The sequence below is a fragment of the Cavia porcellus genome, unplaced genomic scaffold (assembly GCF_034190915.1).
Source record: "Cavia porcellus strain 051 isolate PalLab524CR breed Dunkin Hartley unplaced genomic scaffold, mCavPor4.1 scaffold_22, whole genome shotgun sequence".
NCBI classification, from domain to species: domain Eukaryota; kingdom Metazoa; phylum Chordata; class Mammalia; order Rodentia; family Caviidae; genus Cavia; species Cavia porcellus.
Genome location: NW_026947505.1, coordinates 40124129 through 40137211, shown reverse-complemented (window position 1 = coordinate 40137211; position 13083 = coordinate 40124129). Strand labels below are relative to the sequence as shown.

General features: G+C 34.5%; 1 protein-coding gene across 4 annotated transcripts in view; it reads right to left on the bottom strand.

Moving 5' to 3' along the window:
- The window catches only part of Prkn (parkin RBR E3 ubiquitin protein ligase), a 1262552-nt gene that overhangs the window by 1156556 nt on the left and 92913 nt on the right, over positions 1–13083 (bottom strand). For 2 of the 4 annotated variants that reach the window (XM_063233335.1, XM_063233334.1), the window contains exon 2: positions 6503–6541. The exons of the other annotated variants lie outside the window; for them this stretch is intronic. In XM_063233335.1, the coding sequence (XP_063089405.1) occupies positions 6503–6541 (39 nt within the window). The remainder of the gene's footprint in view (positions 1–6502; positions 6542–13083) is intronic. 4 annotated transcript variants of the gene reach the window in all.

Genomic DNA, 13083 nt, shown 5'->3' with positions numbered 1-13083 from the left:
TCAGCGGCATAAGCACCTGCCTTGTAAGCAGGCGGTCAAGAGTTCGACCCCGGGTACCGATTAAAAAAAAAAAAAAAAACCCTCCCTGCTAATCAGCACCATGCGCAGGTGCCTGCCACCAGGGATCCAGCCCGTCTGTTGCACAGGCTTGGAAACATGGCCCCCACCATATAAGCAACTTCCCAATAAGCTGATCTGGAGAAACACAGGCTATTATCACAGCTACTGAGGTGAAATGCTATTTGAGGCTTGTAGTGTTTGATGCTTCACTGACTTCACAGGTAGAGGGCTGGTGCTTTGATCCTCTATTTGGAGGATGATGGTATGCAGTGTGGTATCTATGGGGATCTCCTTCGGAAGGTGGTAGTCATTGTTAACTCCCTATTATCTTGTTTTGAAGTCCTGTGTCATTTTCATGGTTTTGTTTGTTTGAGTTTTATTCTGTTTTGTTTTCTTTGCTTTTGTTATATCCAACAGCATGGGAAGCTATTTTAAAGTTAGCAAGATATATTATGATAGCCATTTTCGATTTACTGTTGTCTTGTTTTGAAGTCCTGTATTGCATTCACTGTTTTGTTTTTATCGGTTCTACTCTGTTCAGTTTCCTACTATGTCTGAAGGTATCTACAGCTATTCTGAAAACAAGAGGTATCATAACCATTGTTGATTCTGTATTGTTCTGAAGTCCTGTGTCACTTACACTGGTCTGTCATGGTTGGCTTTGTTTTATTTTACTTGTTTTTATTCTCTTTGAAATAAAAATAAAATACAATAAAACAAAATAAAGTAAAAGGGAAACAAAGTTCCGACCTGGACTTTGGACTTGGTGCCATGAGCATGGGAAGCTGAGACCGCATAGCTATAACCATGCTGATGCGCTACATTCTTCCAGGTGGGGCTCATGCTGATGAAGATTTAATCCAGTTCCTGAACTCCAGTTGTGCTCCTCAATAGCCCATTTTGACTAGTATGTTCACATATAAACCCCAGTGTACATTGCGGTTATGTCAACTTTCACTTTCTACACATAATAAGGCATTTTTTAAATTGGTGAAGTGGGGTGTTTCTGCTGAATAAAGTGTAGGTAGCTTAGGGACATTTTTCCTCTCTGTACAAGTAACTGCTGAGAGATTTCTCCAATGTGAATTATTCAGGGTGGAGAGATACAGATAAAAGAGGTCTATGAATTTCTACTTATTTTGTTAGTAAAAGACATCTGTTGGACATAGTCCTTAAACCTTAATCACAGAACAACTTAAACAGAATACACACACTTTTATCATCAGCCTGATACATGTTTTTAAGTTTCATTAGAACCTAGACCATCCCATTAGTTAAACTGTGTCTATGACTGCTTTCCCGTTACAACAGCTGAACAGAGTGGATGTGACAAAGAGATCTAATATCCTGCAAATCTGAAAATATGTAGTACATTGATATACCGAAAAGTTCAGCCCCCAGCCCTGAGGACAAAAAAATAGCAGCTAAAATAAAGTGCTTGCTAAAGTTTTAGAAAAAGTTAAAAATGATCAAACACTGAAATCACAAAAGACAGGTTTAAATATTGCCTAACCCTATTAGCCAAATCTTCCTTTTACTCACATCTAAAAAACTCGTAATCTGAATGAGATGGTGCACACACTGGAACCACCTGCATGTGACATCAACAGATGGGAAAGGCTGTCACATATTTGAAAGGGATCCTGTGAAAGCCGATTAACCTGTTAGAAAACCATTTAAGGGAGATCCAATCTGCCAGCTTCCACTGACAGACGCAGATTTAAGAGGATGGAAATATCAGGGGAATGTTTCATGAAGTATTTAATAAGTTTAGATCCATAAGGCAGCTAGGATAAATACCAAGCTCAGACTAACTTTGCAGCAGTTATTAATGAAGTTAATGTCTTCCTCTCACAACTGACCCAACACACAGACAGCACTAAGCATGACATGAGGACCACACTATACTATAGCTGCTGAGCCATCCTCCCAGAGCAGCAGGTCCTCTCTCATACTACATTATCAAAGCCATTTTTTGCACATGGCAAATACAGGTACCTGCTTTATAAATAAATCAGACCAGCAAATGGCAAATCTATCTTAATTTCCATCTCAAATGAATCACCAACACTATTTTAAATGCACTCAGCACGGATCCCCAGGGTATTCTCTGAGGTGCTTCAGGTAATCCTTAGTTGTTCCACAACCTGTACAGAATAAAAACCATCCAAGTCAAATATCTTACTTTCCCCTGTAGCTTCTACTCTCAGCTTGCTTTCTGGGGCAAAGCTAGCATGAAGTACAGAATATTGATTGGAAAAACACTGGCAGACTCTTTGTAGAGCCTGTCGAATTACGAACATTTATTTTCTTACTTTCCCTACGAAATGCTTTGTGAGTTGTAGAATGTAGTTCCAGAAATTAATGAAAGGTAATCTTTTCTGGTTCTGCATTCTCTCCCCCAGCTTCACCTCCACATACAAACTCACTGGGTATCATTTCATGTGTGACAAACAATGGCTCTTTCTCTATAAGCCTTACTGCTTCCTCTGCTCCTTTTTTTTTTTTTTTTTTAAGACTCTGCCATTCATTTTCACTTCTGACAGTAAAAACCCCAGGACAAGATTGTCACAAAAAGGATTATCTTTCAGATCAATGGTGAAATTGATTTCAAACTCCACTATTTATCAGCCTGCAGCAAAAATGCAACTGCTTAAGAAATATGTCCTCTCTTGAATGTTATGTTCAGTGCATCCCAGCAACATTTCACTTTACTCTACATGAATGTAACATCCTGGCTGTAACCTATATTCAAGTCACATACCTGGTTGGCTTCTATTTTTTTTCTGAGAATATATTCAAATTTAAATTTATACTATAAATTTCTTGAATATATTTCTGTTCAAAAAGTACATATTTGTCAAGGTGACTTTTCTTTGACTTTTAAAGATGATATAGAAGTCTTCACTTTTAGCTTAACATGGGTGTAGAAGACCAGGGACAGATCATCTTTTCAGTTATATATTTTAGCTCCAAAAATAAAGGCTAAAATCTAGACTACATAGGAAGTTCTGATAAGAATAAAGAGCTAACCTGCTTCCACCCTACTTTCTCATAGTTTTGTCTCCCACAACTGTGAGGATTCTTCTGTTTCAAAACTCAAGGAGGACTTTACTTAAATTACTTCAGATTTGCAGATTTTTGTTATTTTGATGAGGGAATACAACAACAGTGTATTTTATCAACACCAATTCAGTATTATAAACCTAGAAAACAAATCAAGAATATCAATTCTTTAGTATAATTTAAAATTATAGTTCTCGTCAGTAATTTAAAAAATCAAACACTGAAAGCATTGAAAAAGATATTTAATTAACTTATACCATATTAATGTAATTCATTAAAAATGTATTACCATAGGAAGAAGTTACCTTAAAGAAACAGTATAAGAAAAGAGGCTCCATGGGGAAAGAAATGTTTATCTGTATACTTAAACAAACACTTGTATAGAAAATTAGAGCAGTGATTTATTATATTCAAACAGCAAATAAACAGAAAACAAATGTCAAACTGTCATATTCATATTACAGTCTTATGCAAGCATTTTACAGTACCTACTGTAGACATCATACAATTTTTAACTTGAAATAAAAGTAGACTAAAACAATTGATGGTTTATGCTTTAAAATTTCATATTTAAACCATTTATTTAGACACTAATATCTGGTTTCTTATAAAGTATAAGGATATGCAGGGACAGAAACAGAACAACTATTATAGCAAGGTGATTGGAGAAGCCTGCTAAAAGACTATAGCCCATTTCAAGTTGGTATTCCAGCAGTGTAGAACCAAGTTGTCCTCCTGTGTGTCATTCTCCAGTACCTTGTAGCATCTAGGAAAACAAAGAGTTGGGTTCAGTCAAGGTGAATACCTTTACAGAAGACTGAAATGCAAAATGTAAAGAGAAAGAGTAGACAGTAGGCCTACACTAATATAGAGAATAAGTGAGGGTGCTATTGATGGCATGAACAAGAATGCCAGGTGGATAGAACAAAAGAAGATTGATACACTGGGGGAAAATAAAGGCGCCAAATGACTGCAGGTCCTGATGCCATCTCAGAAATATCACATTAACAGAAGTTGAAAGAGTACAGTATTGGACTAGAGAGAAATATATTTCAAATTACTATTTGGAGGTGAAAAAATAATTATGATAAAGTTAGGATGTCACTGTAGGACAGTGAGGGTGAAGTAGTGTGGGGAGTTATGGAAAGGTGTTGGGTGCTAAATTTCCCTGGATAATAGTAGGGCTAGGAAGTCTGCAATCAGACAACAAACTCTTTTGTGAACATGGAAGACTACAGAGGACAGAGGAGAATGCACCGCTGAATGACATAAGCCTCAAAAGAGTATGTGTTGAAAAGGGTTAAAGGACTAATAGCCTAAACATCACCAACCCCAATTCTTGGCCCTGAAATTAGTGTGCTGAAAACATAAACATTAATGACTTAAAGAAGCTCACAGAAATGGAGGCCCTTAGATGAGCACCAAGATTTAGTTAAGACCAAAAGAAGAATACAAGTAAGTGTGCGTGTCAGGCAGTGGAAGACCTACTGGGTAAAACGATGTAAAACTGCAGAGCTGCAGCTGCCAGAGGGAGACAGTTACCCAGTAATGGGAATCTCTGTGTTTCTTAGGCAAAAATGAGAAAAGAAATCTTCCTGAGAGGATCAGAGGAGTCTGAATAGTGACAGAAACATTGGGAGCAGACCCCTGCCCCTCATGATCATCTAAGCTTTTCTTCTAGAGCACAGAAAAACTACCAGACATGAGAAATAAGGGAGAAGCTATACAGAAAGGTAAAGACAAACTCATCGAACATATTTAATTAAAAAAAAAAAGTGGAGGCCCAGAGAGCTGAACTGCCGGTTCAAAACTAGTTATTTAGGAAAGAAACAGAGCAACCAACTTTAGCAACTCTTTCTGTCCCCAACTACAAAGTTTCTAATATCCACTTCTTTCCAACCCTGTTGAAAACTGAGTCACTGAAGAATTGAAGAACTGCTCATGAAAGTTGGGATTAAACTGATCATTTAACTCAATAATAACTTTACAAATCAGAAAGTTAACAGAAAATACGTATTTCTAGTAACAAATTAAAATCAGAAGAACAGAAGTTTTGACATTCTGAACATTAAAAAGCAGCAATTTTACTTATGAAGCTAAATTTATTTCCACAGTTATGTGGAAACATAAGTGTAGAATATTAAAACAATTATCACACTAGCTAAATCTTGGAAACAACCAAAATTCCCATCAACTGCAGAGTGGATAAAAAAATGTGGTATTTTTATACAATGGAATACTACTCAGTTATAAAAAAGGATGGTCTTGAAGCCTTAATAGCTAAATGGAGGCAACTTGAAAATATCCTCATTAGTGAAATAAACAAGGCTCACATGAGTAAATATCATATTGTCTCGCTAGTGTAAAAAACAATAAAAACTGACAGAATAATGGGATCCAAAAAGGATAAGATACTGTGAAAGCAAAAGGGAAGGAAAGTGTTCTAAAGAGTAAAATGGTACGTATAGTATATAACACAGATGACCACATAACTGAATTTCTGTTGTAACAGTGATCAAAAGGATTTGCATTGTCATTGTCTGTGTCTAGCCACTATTTATGCTTTGATTTTGTGACTTCAGCAAATATTTTTTAAGACAACAATGAGTAATACATCAACTAGCTATTTTACGATAATTTTTTTTTAATTTGGTATTATTCTACCCTTCTTTTCTGTTTTTCTAATTTCTTTGTCTTCTCTTTATTTTAAAAAAGAGAACAATATGCAATATAACAACCATTGTTAAATTTCTTTCATTCTGTTTTGAAGACCTGTATTGTTGTTTTGAGTCTACTGTTATTGTTTATGCCTTCTATTTGTTTTTCTTTTCTGACTTTTTAAAAATAAAACTTAAAATATATATAAAAATAAAAAGTAAAACAAGTATCACTAACACTAATAAAAAATCTGTTATGCTATTGCCTCAAAAATCCTTCTAAGATAATCTCTCAACACTGTAGAAAAAAATAACAGTGTAGCCAAATTTCCATGTGAACTTTGGAAATACTTGAATTTCTTTTTTTTTGTTATTTCATTTTTTATTCTTTGTATAGTTTCTATTCCAGCTACCTCAAAACATAGACTACATTTATGTAAAACATACAAATATAATAACTGAAAAAGAAATAACAGGTGATAGTAATTTGACTTTCATAGAAATCATCTATTTCATGAGGCGAGTATTAATCATTGTTAATATCCTAAGACAAAATATATAGTAGATATCAATAACACCTTCAAACCTAACCATTTTTAAATATATGACATACACATTAAATAAAAACAAAATTAAGTCTACTAGTAATCAAATGAATATTACTATAAACAACTCTTTGAAATTGCATTTTCCCAGAGTGATACTTTGAAAATTCTTACCATTTTTCTTATTTCCTAAAAGTTTCTCAGAAGGATGAGCTGTAAGAGGAAGAAAAGGAACTTTTATCACAGAAACCTTCTGTCACATTTGCTAGGCACTGTTCCAAATACATCATGAAAGGAATTCATTTAATCTTCACAACAACCCTGTGCTCTTGGCATGGTTGATGTCCCCATTTAGTGATGATAAATGGAGATGGTCTGATCAAATCAGGTCATGCAACTGGTCAGTGGCAGAAGTGAGTTAGGCCCTAGGCAGCCTGCTTTCAGAACCCAGACTGTCACCCAGCCATTACAGTTCCATCCTTTGCAGGTTTGCATATGTAAAATTTGCTCTACGACTATTAACATGCTAATAATAAATAGTACTACAATGCTGTTGCAACAGTACTATTTCAAACATGGAATCAATATATCTTACTAAGATTCTTTACCACATTTATAGGTTGTAGATTAACAAGTAACTTTAAAATATAAAACGATTTATACAAACATGTGGTGTAATAGTAACCATAGCAATAAAGTAAGAAGGGTTTACAAAGTGAAAATTATTGCCCTTACAAAAATCTTTCTCTCAGTTTATGAGAATATAACCAATGGTACTCAAATAATAGTAAGTTTTCCTAATAAAGTATACTCTTCTCAAGATTAGCAGTATCTCACCTTAGCAGTATTTACAAAGGAAAAATCGCTATATTCAAATTGGTCACATTTATATCTCTGCAATACAAATCCGTCATTCATTCAATAACTTAAACTAAATACTGGGTAACATTTTAATTGTCATAGTATGTACATAAACTCAAACACAAAAACATAAGGCTAAAGTTTAATACTATCATATGGATCATACGTAAGCATAAATGCAAACACTTTTAATATAAGTATATTCATAATTATCTTTAGATATACTTCCCTAAGAAATAGATTTTTTAAATAAATCAGAAAGTATTATAAAGAATAGGCCTTACTGGACAAATAACGGGAGAAATCACTTTATAGCATTTATTGGCAAAGGAAGTATAAAACTGCTTAAGAAATAAATATTATCTAAAGACTTATTTAATGTGTATATTAAATTAATAAAGAAAGAAATATTAAGCAAGGGCTCTGCTTTCCTTACAGGGGTTTATCACATACTCTTCTGTGGAAGACATCAATGACATGGATGAATTAAAGTAGATTATTGCTTTTCACATATTTGGATGACAGAAAAAGAATACAAATTCAGATATTTTGGTACAGTATGCTAGTCTTATCAAGCTGAAGTTTAATCAAAGCAACTGTGCTCATATTTTAAAAAAAATAACTTTACAAGTAGAACTAAAGAAACACTAACAATGGTTTTCACAGAAACCAACAATGTGTGACCATCCAAAGAGGTAACATTATCTTAAATTTGTGGTGCCTGCATAACAGGCTAAGCAGGCTGATAACTTTTCCAGTGCTCCCATATTACACTTCAAGTACCATACCACTGCATTGCAAAGACACATGAGCTGGTAACATTTAAAGGAAATTGCATGATGATACTAGGGTGCCAAGAATAATTTCACATAGGGAATATGACACATTGAGAAAGGCATGGCTCCATGTCAGGCAGTTTCCTGAGGCCAGAGACTGACTACACATTTGGCTCTTTCACTGAGAACACAATGTGCACACAGTAAATATTTATGGTATTAATATTAATCAGATTAAAATATCTAAAAGTGCAGAAACAATACTCACAGTTTTAACAAGATTATGAAAATCTTTAAATATTTGAAGAAGAGTAAACAAGCAAAAGGTTCAATTTCTCATTTTGCTTTCCAGAATATAAATGGGACCAAACTGTCAAAGTCCACAGGAAAACCAACTTCAACTTGAATGAAAGAAGATATCTGTACTAGCTAAAGTCCTCTTAGAACACAATGTCCAGGTTCTTCATCCTTAAGGGATCAACGTATATGAGACTTTGGTGACATTGGGCAAATAGCATGCCAAAGTACTGAAACTCCAAGACAGAGACATGGTGTTACCGACCTAGCTTTCTTCCCGCAGGTTACACATGACCCACTGTTGTTCACTTTAGCTATAGGTACTGGTGGCTATGAAGTCCTTGAGTGACAGTTTGTATATCATGAGGCCAAGTGCTGTAAAAATGAAGTCCTGAGTGCTACACACTCAGTCAACATTGTAGTGCTCATTAAGGAGAGTGGATCAGGGGACTTTCCTGGAGAGACGCTATGTCTTTTCCTGATAGATGCAGTGGTACTTGTTGCTATGTGTTTACATTGCTGAAACTCTCAATTGAGAATTTTTATATATTCTCCAGTCACTGACCTACAACTCCCTAAAAGTAAAGTGCTAAATTAATTCTAAGAAAAATATCATTTAATTCTAGCATCCAATTATAAGGGATATATTGGTATTATTTCCATCTTACAGAGTAATAAAAAATGAGATTTAGAAAGATACAATAACTTGTTCAAGTTCTTACAGTTTTTAGGAGTCACAGTCAAACACAAGAATACCTAAATAGAGTCATGATTCAATTATGGTAATCAGATATATTCCTTGCAACTAAAAACGTGGGGTAGGGGACCAAGGAGGGAAAGATAGAGAGAAAGACAGACAGAAACAGAAATACTCTAGATTTAACCAATCAAATAAAGTAAACCAGCCTTTTAGTGAATAAAGAATGTGCCTCAATAATTGATTTAAAGATATTAAGTAATTCCCAATGGAATAAATTGTAATACTGTTTTATGGTCAGTTTGATTCATATTATCTTGTTGACAAACTGTAGGTTATTTGTAACAAATATGTTTCTGATTCTCTGTCTTCTCACAGGCAGCCTTAGGACTGGAAGTTTAACAGTGAAATGCCTATAGAGTGCACAAAAGGTAACAGAATATTTTGCAACAAATGATTCTATCTCTTCAACAACAATTACAATTTAGTAAACAGAATTCTTTTAAGAAAACATGTTAAAAGTATAAAACTGTAAAAGTCACCCATTCTGATAAGATATGCCATTGTACAAAGCAGTGGTTAATAAAACAGCATTATAAATCAAACTGCAAGATATCCAAATGTAAAAATTAGTTTAAAGAAATATGAAAGTAGCATAAATAAAAATATCACGAGTATTATAGTCATTACTTAAGAAGCAAATAATATGTAATATTTATTACGTCTTTTTGAAGAGTTACTACCAAAAAGGTATAGATTGTAATGAAATAGTGATCATTGATAAATCTCTGAAGAGCATACAGGTTACATGAAGAAGCAAAAAGAATGAATAATGCCCTTGGATTTGAAGTCAGCAGAACTAGGGAAATAAATGAAAATTACTTAGGAATTCTACTTTTATATTTTATAAATTATATTTAATACTTAAGTGTAAATTATATTTGATACACACACGGGTGACATTTATATGTATATATAACGTGTATATATACACACATAAATATATACACATAGCAGATATACAGATATAGATACATATATATATCTGTGGCTGTCAGATTAACAAAAAGTCTGACAATATTGTCTTCATCCTTAGTAACAATTTAATTTTGTATCTGAATCTATAGCATAATTATTGACATAAGCTATTATAGAGTAGGATGAGTTTCCTAAATACTCATTGGTACTTTTTTTTTTGAGACAGGGTCTCATTCTTCAGTTCAGGCTGGCCATGCCCTCACTTCATAGCTCAGGCTGGTCTTGAACTTGCAACACTCCTCCAGCCTCAGTGCTAGGATTATAGGTTTGTGTCACTACAACTGGCTCACCCCTTAGTATCTTAAAGTAAAATAATGAGATGATGAGGGCAGTATCCTGAATAAGAGCAGTAAATCATGGAAATATTTCATTCAAAAAAAGTAGGAAGACTGATCAAGACTCATGTTGAAATAGCCAACACATTTATTTCCAAGTGTGCTGAGGAAATCCTAAACTACTGTGATAGTTGACTGGGGTATTCACCAAGGAAGTTTTGCACTATAAGACGCTAAATGAAAAAATTAAGCGAAAAACTACATTTCTGTTTAGAAACTATTTTACTATCACTTTAAAATATTTAAGGGGCTCTTGTAAAATGCTTTATGTGTGTTAATTTATATATACATGTTAATAAATGTACATAAATTTAAACCATAAATATATTTATAGTGTGCTTTTAAATTTGCATCACACATGAAATACATTAAAATCAAACACACATAAATTCTGAAAATATAAAAATATTTTTAAGGATTTGCTTGCTTGAATAGCAAAAGGTGAGTTCTACCAAATAAATGAATATACACAAGAGAAAGATTATGCACCAACTTCACCTGGGCTATGGCATATCTGAGCTTTTGAATCTACTAAAACAACTTATTTTTCAGATTTGTGAATTGTGATTGATGAAATCTCAGGCCTCTCTTTAAAGGAATTAAAAGGCTGGCACAAAAAGAGCCATGTATATATATATGTCTTATAGTTTTGCTCTTGTATTTAAAAAAGAGAAAATACTCTATAGTGATTACATACAATGCTCTACTTGTGTAGTTAATAATTATTCTTTGTTGCTCCATTTCTATGCAATGAGAATACAGTCAAGATATGTCCATGGTGGCTTTTTGCTTAATTCTCACCAATTAACAGACTATTGGATATCACAGTAATTAAATACCTCAGCTGGAAAAAGATCATTACATCTTAAAGAAATTTTTTTTATAAAGTGTGCTTCCGAAAAAACACTAGAATATATACTTCAAGTACCACAGGTGCAATTTATATTGTCTCAAATTTATTATGCTTTAGGATTCAAATTGGAGCCTAGCCTGGTTATTTAGTGAGACTTTGTTTCAAAATAAAATATAAAAAGAGGTGGGGAGATAGCTCAGTGCAAAGCTCGTAGGTTTAATACTCAGTCCTGCAACCAAACCAAACAACCAACATGATGGAGCCACGCAAAGTATATTATGTAGTCTTAAAAAGTAACATGGAATGAAGACCAAGATGGTGAACAGGTAAGCAGCCAAGAAAACAGCCTCTTGGATAGTCACTGTCTAGATGCAGGAATATAGCACTGTAAGGAAGACAAGCAGGGAAGAGGGTCCACTGGCCCCTGGAAGAATCTGAAAAGTGAAGTAAATCCTACAGAGACAGTGAAGAGAAAACTTCAGCAAAGAAGAAAGTGGTAGCCAACAGCACCTTCTCCCTGAGACAGGAAATGGCTGAGCAAGAGGATCAGTTTGAACCCAAGGATGCATAGTCGTGATGAAGGCTGGTGATCCAGGAAGCTTGTGCAGAGATACATAGCAGGGGAAGGGAGCAGCCAAGGTAGAGGACTGATTTAGATTTGGAATCTGTCCATTTCTTCTGTATTTTCCACCGGCTGGTGGTAAGTGCAGAGGACTTGGCCTTCCCTGGGGAGACAGCAATTGGACAGGAGCTATCTTGGAGACAGATCAACTGAGCACAGAAGCCAGAGCTGCTGCCAGCTCTATCTAGCAGCATCCAGCTAGGCTCAGACAAGGAAATTGCTCAGGCGGTGGCAAGTCCAATGTGAGTGGTCTTAGGGCATGCCTCCTGAGGTTATCCACCACCCCACCAAGAATCTACTGCTGGTTTTCTGGGAGAGATGTGCACAGACCAGATGCACATCTCCACAGGTTGTCTACTAGTAAAACCAGAGAGAATCCTGGTTTTAGATGAACTTCAAACTTCTAGAACAAGATAAGCAGGCTAAGCCAAAAGCTGTACGAGGGAGGAAATTATAAAGATCAAAGCAGAAATTAATGTACAGGAGACTAAAAAAAATAGCAAGAATCAATGAATTGAAGAGTTAGTTCTTTGAAATAATAAATAAAATTGACAAACCCTTACCCACCTTTATCCAAAAAAGGAAAGAAAAGATTCAAATTCATGCAGTTGAGAATGAAAAGGGTGAAATTGCAACAGACCGTGCAAAAATCCAGAAGATCATTTACACCTACTTTGAAAACCTGCATTCTAATAAGATGGAAAATACAGAAGAAATGGACAGATTCCAAATCTAAATCATGAAAATATAAAAATCCGAAATAAACCAAAACTTTGCATCTGAGATGAACACATACTTCTCAGATGAAGATATACAAACAGTAAATATGTAAAATAATGTTCAACATCACTGGTCGTTCAAGAGATGCAAAATAAAACAACACTGAGATTTCACCTCATCCCGGAAAGAATGGCTATTAAATATAGCCAAGAAATCAGTGTTACCTATATTTACTTTGAGAATATCTACTAGTACTTCCCTGACACTGCAAGATACACTTGCCATATATTATAAATTGCATACTGGTATATTTCATACTAATAATTTTAGTTTCTACACTGTAGTTCAGGCCTCCTCTTCAAATTTAGCTCATTCAACTTCCATTATATGGAATTTTATGGCTCTCTCTATCTATCTATATATATATATATATATATATATATATATATATATATATAGTGCACACAAATGCAGAGTGACTACAATAAATAAGGAGTGTATAAGAGGCAAAATATATCCCACTCCAGCCAGGTCAAATGTCTCCTAGCAGTTTTTC